Consider the following 13466-nt stretch of genomic DNA (forward strand, 5'->3'; position numbering starts at 1 on the left):
ATCCAACATCGCTTATAAATAAACGCACACACTTGCACGCTACGTAACGCATAGCAACACATACATACATACATATACATATTTATGTATGAATGTGTGTTTATTTGGTGTGAATGAGATTGGATATTTCAAGAAGTTGCCACAGTGCCCCACAGACAGACAAAAGCAGAGCGCCGACCGGCATTGTGACCATATGGAGTAATGCACACACTTTTATACATACATTCGTACATACAGATGTAAATACATACAGATACATCATCTAGAAATACCGTTGCGACTTGACGATTACCAACTGATTACCCACACATATTCGTGCTTGCGTGCGTGTTCATGTTCATGCATATGTATGCGCTTAATTGTTGCGCCGACTGAGGTGGAGTTCGGCCCCGGAGGCTGCGTGTGCCTCTATGCACACTTGTGCGATCGTCTGTGCTGTGCGTGTGGTTCGAAAATACTTTATTGCAGGTTTCGGCAGTTTCTGCTTTTCTTTGTTTTACTTTACGCTTTGGTTTGCTCTGGATCTGTCGCAAGAATTTTTTTGTTTTCTGTTTTGATCGTGACGGGAACTCTACTGCGAACTATATTTAGTGACTTTACATGGGTTTGAGGTGTTGTGCGTGTCCGGTGTTCGTACAGCGCGTAATGTGGTATTTAGGGATGCTGTAAGTGGTGTATGATACATTTATGTATCTTATGTTGGTCTTGTAGAACTTGTCAAAATAATTAATTTAACTTTTGGCAGTTCTCTAAAAGTCCGAGCCTATATGTATATTTATTAGTATTTATGTGCTGGATTTTGAAAAATGATAAACGTCGTGCTCTGATAGACCTTACACCGAAAAGATTCAAAAAGTGATTTCCAATTAACGTTTCTTCAGTATCTGTAAAGATCTAGGATCATCAGGATACCAATTGAGCCTTAAAACTAACAATATATTACATATAACGATAAGGCGTTCATAAAGTGTTCTTTACCAATCCCATAAAAGGAGGTGACCACACCTGATAGACTTTACACGAAAGGATTATAATATTCCCAAAGTAACTTAACGTCTTCCCGCACATATTGCCCGAAAGTTGCCATCAGACTGAGTTCTGAACACTCATTGAAATCTTCACTCATTTTGACTTAACACCGGATCACTTGGATTATGGAGTCGTCAAACCGTTCTATGGCGGCTCCTTCTCTACCCATATACCGACAAGGGAGTTGTGTAGCCGTCAAAGGAGAGTGGCAGTGAGCTTCTACACGGATGGGTCAAAGCTTGGGGGGAATGTTGGTGGAGGGGTCTACTGTCGCTATCTATCTGTCAACTCCAGTTTTAGACTTCTTGATTATCGCAGCCCAGGCTGAGGTTACAGATATTAAGGTAGCAGTATATTATTGCTTCGGAGTGCAGCCTCCTTCAGAGAAGTGATCATCCACTTAGATAGCAGAGGGCTGGTTAAGCGCGTGGGGTGGTTAAAGAGTGCCTAACCTTGCATCGACTGCCTTTGTAAAAAGACTGGTATAGGTGCCAGGCCACAGCGGAATCACAGGAAACTGTAAAGCTGCCAAGCTAGCAAGAAAGGGACCCCTATCGATAGAATGGGCACGGATCGGTGCCACCGTATTCTCTTACGTTCCACTACTAAATAGCTGTGCTTCGCGGAAGATTGGTCAGCGCTAGGCCACCATCGGTATATGCGCTGTCGCAAAAGCCTTTTGGCCCAAGATCGATCGCAAGAGATCTAATGATATCTTTGCACTCAGTAAAGCTAGACTCTCCCTAGTTTTGGGGCTTTTAATGGGTCATTGTCCTATTGGCGTCCACACTGTAAGACTGGGAATCCTACCAGACGCCGTCTGCAGAAGCTGCATGTAATAAGATGAGGTGGAAACAACTCAACACTTCCTTCTTGACTGTCCAGCGTTTGGGAGGTCCAGACAGCACTTGGGAGTGCATACCTTCAGACATCCCACCGAGCTGGCGGGAATGGAAATGAAGATCTAGTGAAAATTTGTATTGACTACTAAGCGTTTTTAGTTTATAGTTCGAACACAGGAGTTCATCATTTTCATTGGCCTCACAAAGGACCTCATATAGTAGTTCAAGTGCGATCTTTGATCAGCCATCTAACCTAACCTAACCTATCTGTAATTGCTAGAAAAATAAATGCTTAAGCTCGTGCGACCAACCTAAATTGTTTACTCAGATTAACTTATTTTACAAATACAGTACACTTTCTAGTCTTCCCTAAGATCACTGTATTTTGGATCAAAAATAACGAGATCTTCATTTGGCTGTATCACAGAAGATGTTCTTAGTGATTTTGTCTGTAAATAGATTTAGAGATTTAACAGCAACCCTTTCAAAGAAAGATAGGAACATGTTAAGGCCAAAATTAATAGCATTTGCGGCATCACTTTTCTAACCTCAGCGCTTGTCGAGCTCGCCTAAGACCCAACCATCCTGTAGCGTACCTCTAGAATTCAGTGGAGCCCCTACTTTTTCCCATTCTGTACCTGACCTTGGAACCCCGGCAGCCTTGCAGTTTTCTACAATTTTGCTGCTGCTGGACATGCAAGCCTGTCGAATCACGAAGTTACTGCTCAACTGGCGATAAATCTATTCTAAAATTAATATAAGGATTTCCGAATTTTTTTAGAGCATTTTTTGAGAGCATGTATCATAGTTTCTTATTTTTTTTTGGATAATTAATTTTTAGAATTTTATATGTATGTCATTATATGGTATATGCCAAAAGTCGGCTCAAAATAAAGTAACTTCAAAAGTTCTTCGAGGATCAACGAGTAGCCCTCTACAATCTATGACCGAAAATTTGAATATTTATGACGAGCAATCACAAGTAAAATAAAACACACAAAACCATAATGAATAAGTTTGAAAATTAGCGAACAAATAAGTTTATTTACAAAAATACATTGATGACTGTCGAAGAATGTACCGAATGATGCCTTAAACCTTCAAGTCACTTGTGAACACAGATGAAACACACAATGAATATACATATATATGTATATAGTGATATTTACGAACGAATGCGGATATGAGATGGAATGCGAAGAATAAATATGCAGATGTGCAACTAAGTATGCCACACAAGCACACAGAAGTAATAAAATAATAGAAATGATGTTTCACACATGTAGAGGCGAGCATATACCGAGGACAATAATGAAGACCCACACACTGGATGTATGTGGACATGAGTAATAAATATGTACCAGAAGCCAACGAATCATTATTTACCTACCTGTCTGTTTGACTGACAGCGGCGAACCGTTAGAAAACGTATGCAGCTTTGATGTGGGCGAAGCTGCATGACCCAACCCCCCATTGCCATTGATGCGACTGCACGAAGCGTTGCTACTGCTGCTGCTGCTGCTGGTGGTCGTGGTGGCTTTGTAGGTGGTGCCCAAGCCACAGCTGCTGCTGTCGATGCCGCTGCTTGTCGTGCTGGTGCTACTAAACATAGCCGCGTTGCTGGCTGACGGCGTGGCAGTGGACGCATTGGTACTCCTAGCCGCCGGTACCGGTCCCGGCACGGGTGTTGTGGTTGACGAACGCGATTGTGTCGTTTGTGAATTGACTGAAACCGAGTTGGATCTAGGCCTTTCCACATCCGAGCCATAATCGGAAATGGCTACCGTCTTACGCGACACATAACTGATGGACTCAACGGTGCTTTCCCACTTTTGATAAGTGCTGATGGAGTCACTCTTGAGTGTACGCGCAGCTGGACGTATTGGCGAGTAGTGTAGCGATGTGGTGGAGGTGGCCGAGCCGAGCGGCGAGGAGCCGCCCAATGAGTTGCCGGAAGATGAGGAGAATGAGGCGGACTTGTGAATTTTGTGTAGTATCTCACGTTGTGGTGACGGCGAGTGTTCGTTTGCGCTGCGAGCACCATCTTCGCTGCACTCGCTTTTGCCGCGCTCTTGCCTGTTTTGCTCGCGCTCGGTTGTCGTCTCCTCGGTAATTAGCAGCGTATCGGTTTGTGTGCCCTGATCTGCAAGTGCAAACAATGTAACACAAAGAAATGTTATTAATCCAATTGCAATTAGCGTTATTTAAATGAAAATATCTTGTGTTTTGGCATTTCCGCGTGCGAAACTCGCCAATTTGTCTAATTTAGTGCTCTCGCAAGCGCTAGCAGCCGTAGTCTGTGTTATAGATTTATATGCAAGTGGTCTGTTGCGAATTATACGCAAATTATTCGCAATTAAAATTTAATACATTATAACCAAATCGCAAATCCAAACGCTAATTTAGTGTCTGCGAAGTATTTTTGGCGCGCGCAAAGGAGATTAACACATTGCTTTTGGTATTTAATGATTTCAGGAAGAATTTTAATATTTTCAGGCAGATTGCCTCAGTTAATGAAAATTTATTTCGAGTTTGAAATTTATTTTTCGCCTCAATTTATATCACTTTAAAGCGAAATATCGACGTAAGATTTTTAATTTTATTAAATTTTTTTTCAGTTTGAGACGAGTATTATACTACAGCTCCTTAACTGTTTAGAGTCCAAAATTTTAAAAATAGATCAGCAGAAAAAAACATAGATTGTCGGATTTTAGTATTTTTTTTCTCAAAATACTGGTATATAATCCTAGAGACGACAATAAAAAATAATAGTCTAATCAAATCAAGTTGAGTACTCTCTCGTCTAGTCTCGCGAAAGGGAAAAAGCTAATGGATTAAGAAGAAAACACGATCCATGTCTAAATGAAATATCCACAGTGATCCTAAACCTAAAAAAATCTAGGAAGCCATTTTCACCTTTGTTTCTCTAGTTGCCACGAAAACCATATTTTCAAAACTACTCTGCTTAAAGTCTCATTACTAAATCTTCTAAGAAAGATCAGATATTTTCCTTTAGAGCTCCAATGAAGGGTAGTTAGATTCATCCGAGAAGATCTTGAAATAGTTGACTTATGCGAGTCGTCCATCTACCACGGTTAATAGCGATGTGTTGGCATTAGAGAGATATGAGACGATTTCAACATCTCTTTTGGATCGACATCGGAGAGATGATTGCCAACGTAGGTGAGGAGGCTACATTCATGAAACATATCATTTCTAGTAACGTGACAGGAATTTATGAAACTGTCCATCAATCCATGAATGACGCTGGAAAAATGAAGATCGGGGCTTATAAAAGTAAATGGGAAATTGAATTTAGTGTTGACATGCTTTTATTGTCTTAGGTGTCTATCGTGAACGGTATAGTTTTTTTTTGTTAGTTCGGGTCAAATTTGATCAGATGTTAATTTCACGACATCCTCCAGTGGTAGTACCAAATTCAACGCATTCGGCAGAGGCGATCGAAGTATACAAGGTGCGTTTCAAAGAAAACCGGACTTTAAAAAAACGCATAACAAATTGTTTTTTCGGCAAAATCAATTTATTTTATTCAAAATAGTCTCCTTCTGCTTCAATACAGCTTTTTGCATGATCCAAAAGCATGTCGAACGAGTGTTTTAGCTCGTTGGCCGGTATGGCCGCCAGTATGCCGGTGCAAGCCTTTTGAATGGCCTCTACGTCTGCATAACGCTTTTCTTTAATTGGCAAATTCATTTTTCCGAAAAGGAAGATGTCGCACGGTGCCATATCAGGTGAATACGGGGAGTGGTTAATGGTTAAAATGTGATTTTTGGTCGAATAATCGTCCTTCGAATATTGGATTCTGAGCAATTTTTGGTCGTCAGTCAATGTCTGCGGAACTAGCCGTGCACACACCTTTCGTAAGCCCAAATGTTCGGACAAAATGCGATAAATCGATGTTTTGAAGATGTTCAATTCCATTTCCATGAATTTCAATGAAGATTTCTGCTGATTTTTGATGAATTCACGCACAGTTTCGATGGAATTTCTGGTGATCACGGATTTTGATAGGCCCACGTCACATGTTGATCGTCATTTATGTATGTCCTCACGACCACTTTGAAAACAATGAAACCACTCGTGCACTCTGCTACGGGATAGGAAATCATCGCCATAAACTTGTTTTATCAATTGAAACGTTTCGGTAAAAGTTTTATCAATTTTAAAACAAAATTTAATGTTGGCTCTTTGTTCGAAGCTCATTTTCGCACCGATAACACAAACATACTGACGCGATAACTTCACTTCCAATCTATGAAATATCATAAAATTCTCATTGGACAATCGATAAAGATAGCAGATTCTACCGCATCAGTCGACATACAGTTGGTGCCAACAGGGGGCGCTAGATTCAAAAAGTCCTGTTTACTTTGGAAGGCACCTTGTAGAATGTGGAGAGTTATGGTTGTAGTTTATTCATGTTCTATAAATCACAAAGAATTGCAGTAAGCAAGGATATTATTACAAGGTAGCTCTACCTTTGTAAAATATTAAAAAAAAGGATAGTAATGATTTGATTCTGAAACGCCTAAATACCCTCTTGTTTTTTTATTATTTGTAAAAATATTTATATATTTATTGTTTGTAATTTTCATTAATTATCTATTTTCGATAATTTTAAATAATATTCTATATCTTTCAAAAATTCAGTTCAGCTGTCATTAAACATTTTTGATCGCCTTACAGAAATGCGCTTTCATTAATTAAAATACTTTGGTTTATAGTTTATTATTGTATAGTACATATGTATGTTTCATTGAACACTTCTTCGAAATAAATTCTCTTGAAATTCTTTCACTTTTAATTATGTATACAATCGACAGGCCGAAATAAAAAATAAAATAAATTCCAACTATTTATAAATTGTTTATGCCGAAACATCGTAAAGATTTTCGATTTTGCATGAAGCGATTTTATTGGGAAAAAAGTCAAAGGTGCCAAAAAATCAATATTTCTGAACCGAAATATTTCAAAAACATACTTCCAAGTGTTTATACATAGCATATTAAAATTACATATGAATACTACCTTATACATTATATTGAATATTTTTCAAAAGAATTTTCAACTGGATTAGATGAGCTTGCATTATTTAATCGAAAATTTCGACACGTATGCTTGGTTTGAGTTCGTCAATAGTCTACGTCGATGCTTTCCTTAAGTTCGCACTAAGAAGTCTTCCGTTTCGCTGTTTTGCGCCAATTGGAAATTCCAAGTGTAGCCAGGTCCTTCCCCACATGGTCTTTCCAATGGTCTTCTCCTTCCTCTGCTTCCCTCGGCGGGTACTGCGTAGAAAACTCTCAGAGCCAGAGTGTTTTCATTCCATTCGGACTTCGATACTAAAGAGTAAGTGGAAGTTAAATCTTGCGGTCTACTTGTATGTCACTTCATTTTCTCAATTCAATTCAATTTCTCACTAAACCTCTTGCTTATTAATTCAACCACAACTTTCCGCTTCAGAGTGTTTGTTCAAAGCTGGTTAATGAAAAACATCATCCCGATATCAACGGCATCGAATCACTTTATAATAAGGCGAGTATGGGTGCAAGGCTTCAAAGTAATCGCAGGCAAAGCTGACGAGCTGCCGAGAAAGGCAGTCTAACCCCGCAATCAGTAAAATGGGAATGGGTCGGTGCTTCGCTCTCTTTGTGTATTCTACTACTGAATAGATAGGCTTCGGGGGTTTTGCCAAAGCTGAGCTACCACTAGTTCTTGGGCTATCGCAACATCCTTTTGGCCTAATGTTGATGGAAAGAGATCTACTTTTTCGAGCTTCTGAGCTCTTCTCAAGCAAGATTTCAACAGGCATTCCGCTGGGTTGGTGGTATAGAAGTAAGATGTCTTAGCAGATTTGTATTGGAGTCAAGGCGATTCGTAGACATTCTAGTTACTGGATTTTTTATTGTGGCTTCCTAAAGGTATATACTCCTTAAATATCTGGCGTCGACTACCTAACCTCACAGTGGTTTTTAAAAGCACATAGATGAATACAATGCATAGATCAGCGCCCCAAATAAAACATGCTTTTTGGAAGTATATTTTCCACCTTGGTTGGGTTCGAAGCCGATCTAAAACCTCTGCCGTGCTGTAGGTCCGGCACCCGGCTGCAGTCGACTCCACACTGAATTGAATTTTTCAATTCTACCTGCCTTTAGATTTAAACCACAGCCACCACGAATCTTCCCAAAGAGCCAAACTCAATGAGCAGATCGGAGCGAACTTAAAGGGCTAACTGCTCCCCGTGGTACTAGATTTAAGTCTCCGGTCAGACCTTGTAGCTTTTGATACTACCATTTGAACAACCATCATCTTTTAGTAACGAACTTCAAGTGCCATTCCCACCTTGTAGATCAACCATTGAGCCTAGCAAAAGCTAAACCAACACTTTCCGGCACATTTCATTCGGCATGAAGATATTTTTGTTTAGAGCTGCGTTGATCGTTCCCAAAATATTCCTATCTAAGTAAATAGATTAGGTGTTTGGCTGATAATTTGATAGTGAACGAGATTGACACCCGAAAACGTGATAAACATTGTGAAACTCATGCACTGCATATACGACGATCTGGACAGAAGTACTGTTAAAAAAGCAAAATCCGATGGAACGAGCTACCTCGGTGCAAAACTGCAAAAGGGTAGATCGGAAGTACACAAAATTCCTACTGGCACTCGATAGAAGAGACTGTAGGAAGATGATCGGAATACTGGTCACTGTGTGGAGACTGCAGAAAATGTCTAGAGCAAGATACCAGGACTACCAAGACTATGCTGTGGCAGCTGGGCTATCCACGGTATGACACACTGGAGGAGGTATCGATAGTGAGGCCACGTAGTCTGTTAAAACTCATGGACCTAGTAACTGAACTCCACCTGGTATCGCAAGAACCAAAACTTGTCTATGCGTGGCTCATTGGACTACCAGACTAACCTAACCTAATTTTTGGCTGATAGAAATTAGTTGAGTTCTTAACGCTGTATATTTATTTGAATATTTCAGAAATCCACATCTTATTATCTCGAAATTGAACTATTTGTAAAATATTTCGGAATATAAAAATAATTTTTTTTAAATTGCTATGCTTTGATACCACTTAAAAACGATTTTTTTAACACTGAATGTTTTCATGAATATTTTTTTATAGCTACATACTATACCACTCGACAATTATTTGCGAAAATCTTTTACTCTGCTTATCTTATTAAAGTGGCAAAGAGCAAAATTAATTGGCTTGTTTATTTTATGTTTAATGTATCCTGACTATCTGGCGCAATCAACCCTGTGTCTTACGCAAATATTTAGCAAATCGCTTGAAAGTGTGAAAAATTAAATTGTCTGTTTGTGCAGAACATGAAAGCACAACGGTACTTTTTAAATAATGAAAACACATTCTAAATTGTTTATTTAATTTTAAAAGCGCCAGCATAACGGTATATCCACATACATAGAATCGCACAAGAGCGTAATTAAAAGCATTTTTGTTAACAATTGTGTAAAACAGACATTTTGACAATGAAATTTCGAAATAAAGACTAAAATATATTTCTTAAACTCAATCCTATTGTTATTCATAAATAAATACGTGTAAACAAAAACAAAAAATGTTTCGCTAAGTGCTTCTTTTCATTAAAGAAATATATTTTATTGTGCGAGCAATTTGTGTACGCAGCTAAAGTAACTACTTGCTGTGGCTTGGTGTCGTGAAACCCGTGTTGTCGGGCTTTTAGTGGGACAAAGTTGGGAAATCTGGTGCCTTTGGCGCTGATAGAAATATAATTTATGGTTATTTATGTTATCAAGTTAACTCAGTGTAATTATATACCTAGTAAGGTAGGCTAAGTTGGGTGTTGAAAAATAAAAGTTGAAAACTCTCGAAAATTTAGAGAAAGCATTGGCGTAATAAATAAATACAAAATGATACAGAATTCTAACTAAATTTTACACTAATCATCCATAGTCCCATAGCACAAATATAATTTAATTCAAGATTTTTTATCCGGTCAAGGACCGTCAACTCGGCAGAATTCTGCCGCTACAACAACAAACCGTTCCCACAACAGTTGAACCAATGTGCGTTCCACGACAGTCGGGATCCGGATTTTTTTCCGATCATGGACTGACAATTCGAAAGAATTCTGCAGCTAGAACAATTACAACAGCAACCAAATATAAGTACCAGGGAATCCACGTTTCAACTTTTATCATTATCATCTGATCAAAGTTGACTCGGATTGGTCCATTTAAACGCGGGCAAAGCAAATTCATAAAACTTTTTTTATATTCGGACAACCTTTTTTCATGTTCGCGTGAAGCTTGAGCTTCATTTGTCAATTAATGTTTGTTTGGAAGCTGTTTGTTCACGAAATAAAAATTTTGACTGGTACGAACCACGAGTTAAATAATGAAATACATTCTAAATTGTTTATTTAATTTTAAAAGCGCCAGCATAACGGTATATCCACATACGTATAATTGCACAAGAGCGTAATTAAAAGCATTTTTTGTTAACAATTGTGTAAAACAGACATTTTGACAATGAAATTTCGAAATAAAGACTAAAATATATTTTTTAGACTCAATTCTATTGTTATTCATAAATAAATACGTGTAAACAAAAACAAAAAATGTTTGGCTAAGTGCTTTCTTTGCGTACCGCGATCTTGTAGCTGGGGCATATCGGACGTTCTAAAATAAAAATTGTCATTAAAGAAATATATTTTATTGTGCGAGCAATTTGCGTACGCAGCAAAGTAACTACTTGCTGTGGCTTGGTGTCGTGAAACCCGTGTTGTCGGGATTTCAGTGGGACAATGTTGGGAAATTTGGTGCCTTTGGCGCTGATAGAAATATAATTTATGGTTATTGATGTTATCAAGTTAACTCAGTGCAATTATATACCTAGTAAGGTAGGCTAAGTTGCGTGGAGGCGGAAATTTGTAATTTTAAATGATACCTGATAACTTGTATATAAAATATCAGCATTCTGTCTAAGTTTCGCTATAAACATCTATAGCTCCATAGTACAAATACAATTGGAATTGAAGCGATTTATGAAATAACTGTATTTGTTATAAGAGATATGCGTACGACTCAGAATTCTTTTGATCTCCCTCCCTCTTCCTATGTTTCTCTTTTTCTCATTTCCTTTAAGTTTTCGTCATAAATGCATTATTGAATAACACCGTTTTATAGACATCTCAAAAGTGTAATTCCAACTATCAGAGAATAACTCTTGCCAAAAGTCCTCTCTTAACGAACAAAGACCAAACTCTATAATTCACTCATTATTTCCGTTCTAAGGCATGGACAATGGCAACAACTGATAACTCGGCATTACGAGTTTTTGAGAGAAAGGTTCTGCGGAAGATGAATATCGCATTCGATGGAACATTCGAACATAGTTCAGCGAATTAACAGACAACAGCTAAGCTGGCCAGGTCATGTCCTGCGAGGGGAACAGGGTAACGTTGTTAGTGTGAAGTTTTGATCGAAAAGTTTGTCGGGCTGTTTTTACTACGGAAAAATAATTTATCGAGTTTGCATGAAATTTTGTGTTTACATAAGAATCACGGCTACAGAATCGTTGAAAATTTGCAGAAGAGTTTTGGAGAGTCCACTTTTACGGCAACAGCTGTTTTAGTTACACAAGGTATTCAGTAAAGGCTGTGAAGCCATCGAAAACTTGTCTTATGCGAGTGGTATATCTCGTGTTGACATACATACTGGATTGAGGGAGCAGAAGACCTCTATATTTCTTATGGATCGCCTCAACTAGTTTTGGTTAATATTTTGGGTACAAAGCGGGTCAATGCTGGACGCATATCTAAATCCTCGAATCTTTTGCAAAAGCCATATTGAGTAGAAATCACGAAAGAGGTGTTTGATAACGTAGCTGAGAACTCTTCAGAACTACTCATCCAACACATCATTACTGGAGATTAGACATGAGTTTATGAATATGATGTCGAAACGGTCCAACAGTGTAACGAATAATGGTCCAAAAATGAACCGAAACTGGAAAACCAATATGATGCCATCGAAAGTGATGAATGACTCACCAAAAATAAGGAATACTACTTGGCTGTTTTGAGGTGTCAACATAAAACAATTTGGCGCAAACGACTGAAGATAAGGGCATATGCATATGGGTATAATATACATAGATTTTTTACCACGATAATGCCCCATTTGATTATATCATGATTTTGACTGACCTTTAGCCAAACACGAAGTTATAGTCTTCGCTCGGCAACTGTATGCGTTAGATTTGACTCTCTGATAGTCATTTGTGCTTACGACCTTTAAAAAGTCAGCTTCGGCTTGTGTCGATAACGAAATCGAATATAATAATATGACCTCTAAATATAAAGTTGGATAATTATTTGCTTCATTCATGGTTCCAAATCGGAACTAGCATTTGATCGAATTGGGATCGATTCTTGAATATGATAAATCAGGCACTTAGTTGTTTCTATTAATTATACCGTATGACCTCATAATGCTTTTATACCATATATGACGTTTCGAGACCCAATCATAGAAAAGTCTTAAGGGGTTACATATGTATGTAGATCTTTAAGAATTGTATATCAAAGATCTGTGTAAAATTTCATGAAGATCGGTTGAGTAGTTCTCGAAAAATCTTGCCAACCGACTTCAAAAGCACAGTTTCGAGAAAATCGCCTTTAAAGTTCTGAAGGCTGTATCTCCGAAACTATTACTCGGATCAACTTGAAAATTTCGGACACCTGTAGAACGTTTTAATAAGACAATAAAAAAATTCAGTTTTTTGAGACCCGTAAACCTATATAAGCTCTTAAATGTAAGGTATGGTACTGGGAGGGATGTTATTATGATGGATCTCTTCAGGCTTTCTAAATCAAAACCCTGAAATTGCTATTTTATGTCTTAATATATAGAGTTTTATCTAGTTAGATGTCCATGTCCCGTCGGCAACCGAAAAATTTTTGGTCCTTACTTGTTACTTTAATATTTTATCTTGTTAAAATAAACACTTTGGGCAACACTTTCTCTGACCATCTTCAGCAATTTCATTTAAACTTCTTTTTCTTTAACTTTTTATATCCGTGAACCTGTGTTCAGAAGCGCTCCTTCTTGAATACAACTATATAACGAGCCCCTTTGATATAAAAGTGATACGGTGAATTAGAAAAGTTATAGGTTAATTAAAAGGTTATGCTTATTTGTAGAGAAAATTGGGAAGGCATCTCTAGTGTATTGGAGAAATAATTTTTATGGACTCTTTTTGACAATATATTCAGTATTTCAGAATTACTCATTGAAGAGTAAAATAATAATAAGTTCTCATAGAGTTTATACTAAAGATCTTCGACTCTCGTCAGGTCATTGGAACACTGTCAGCGGGTACGAATATTCTTGAGTAATTCAGAAATAATTTAAGATCTAAGTAAATGGAACATTCACGAATTACTACACTGTTTCTGTTAAACCAATTTTTAAGCAAATAAAATGTGTGTTTGCATTCAAAAAGCACTGAGAAGAAGAATTTCAAAAATGCGGCTCAAATCAAGTAGCGCGTGAAGGTATTGAAAAAT

General features: G+C 37.9%; 1 protein-coding gene across 1 annotated transcript in view; it reads right to left on the reverse strand.

The window, feature by feature from the left end:
- The window catches only part of LOC126762947 (titin homolog), a 162793-nt gene that overhangs the window by 5876 nt on the left and 143451 nt on the right, over positions 1–13466 (reverse strand). The window contains exon 16 of the mRNA XM_050480034.1: positions 3258–4014. Within this exon, the coding sequence (XP_050335991.1) occupies positions 3258–4014 (757 nt within the window). The remainder of the gene's footprint in view (positions 1–3257; positions 4015–13466) is intronic.

Source organism: Bactrocera neohumeralis, chromosome 6 (genome assembly GCF_024586455.1).
Source record: "Bactrocera neohumeralis isolate Rockhampton chromosome 6, APGP_CSIRO_Bneo_wtdbg2-racon-allhic-juicebox.fasta_v2, whole genome shotgun sequence".
NCBI classification, from domain to species: domain Eukaryota; kingdom Metazoa; phylum Arthropoda; class Insecta; order Diptera; family Tephritidae; genus Bactrocera; species Bactrocera neohumeralis.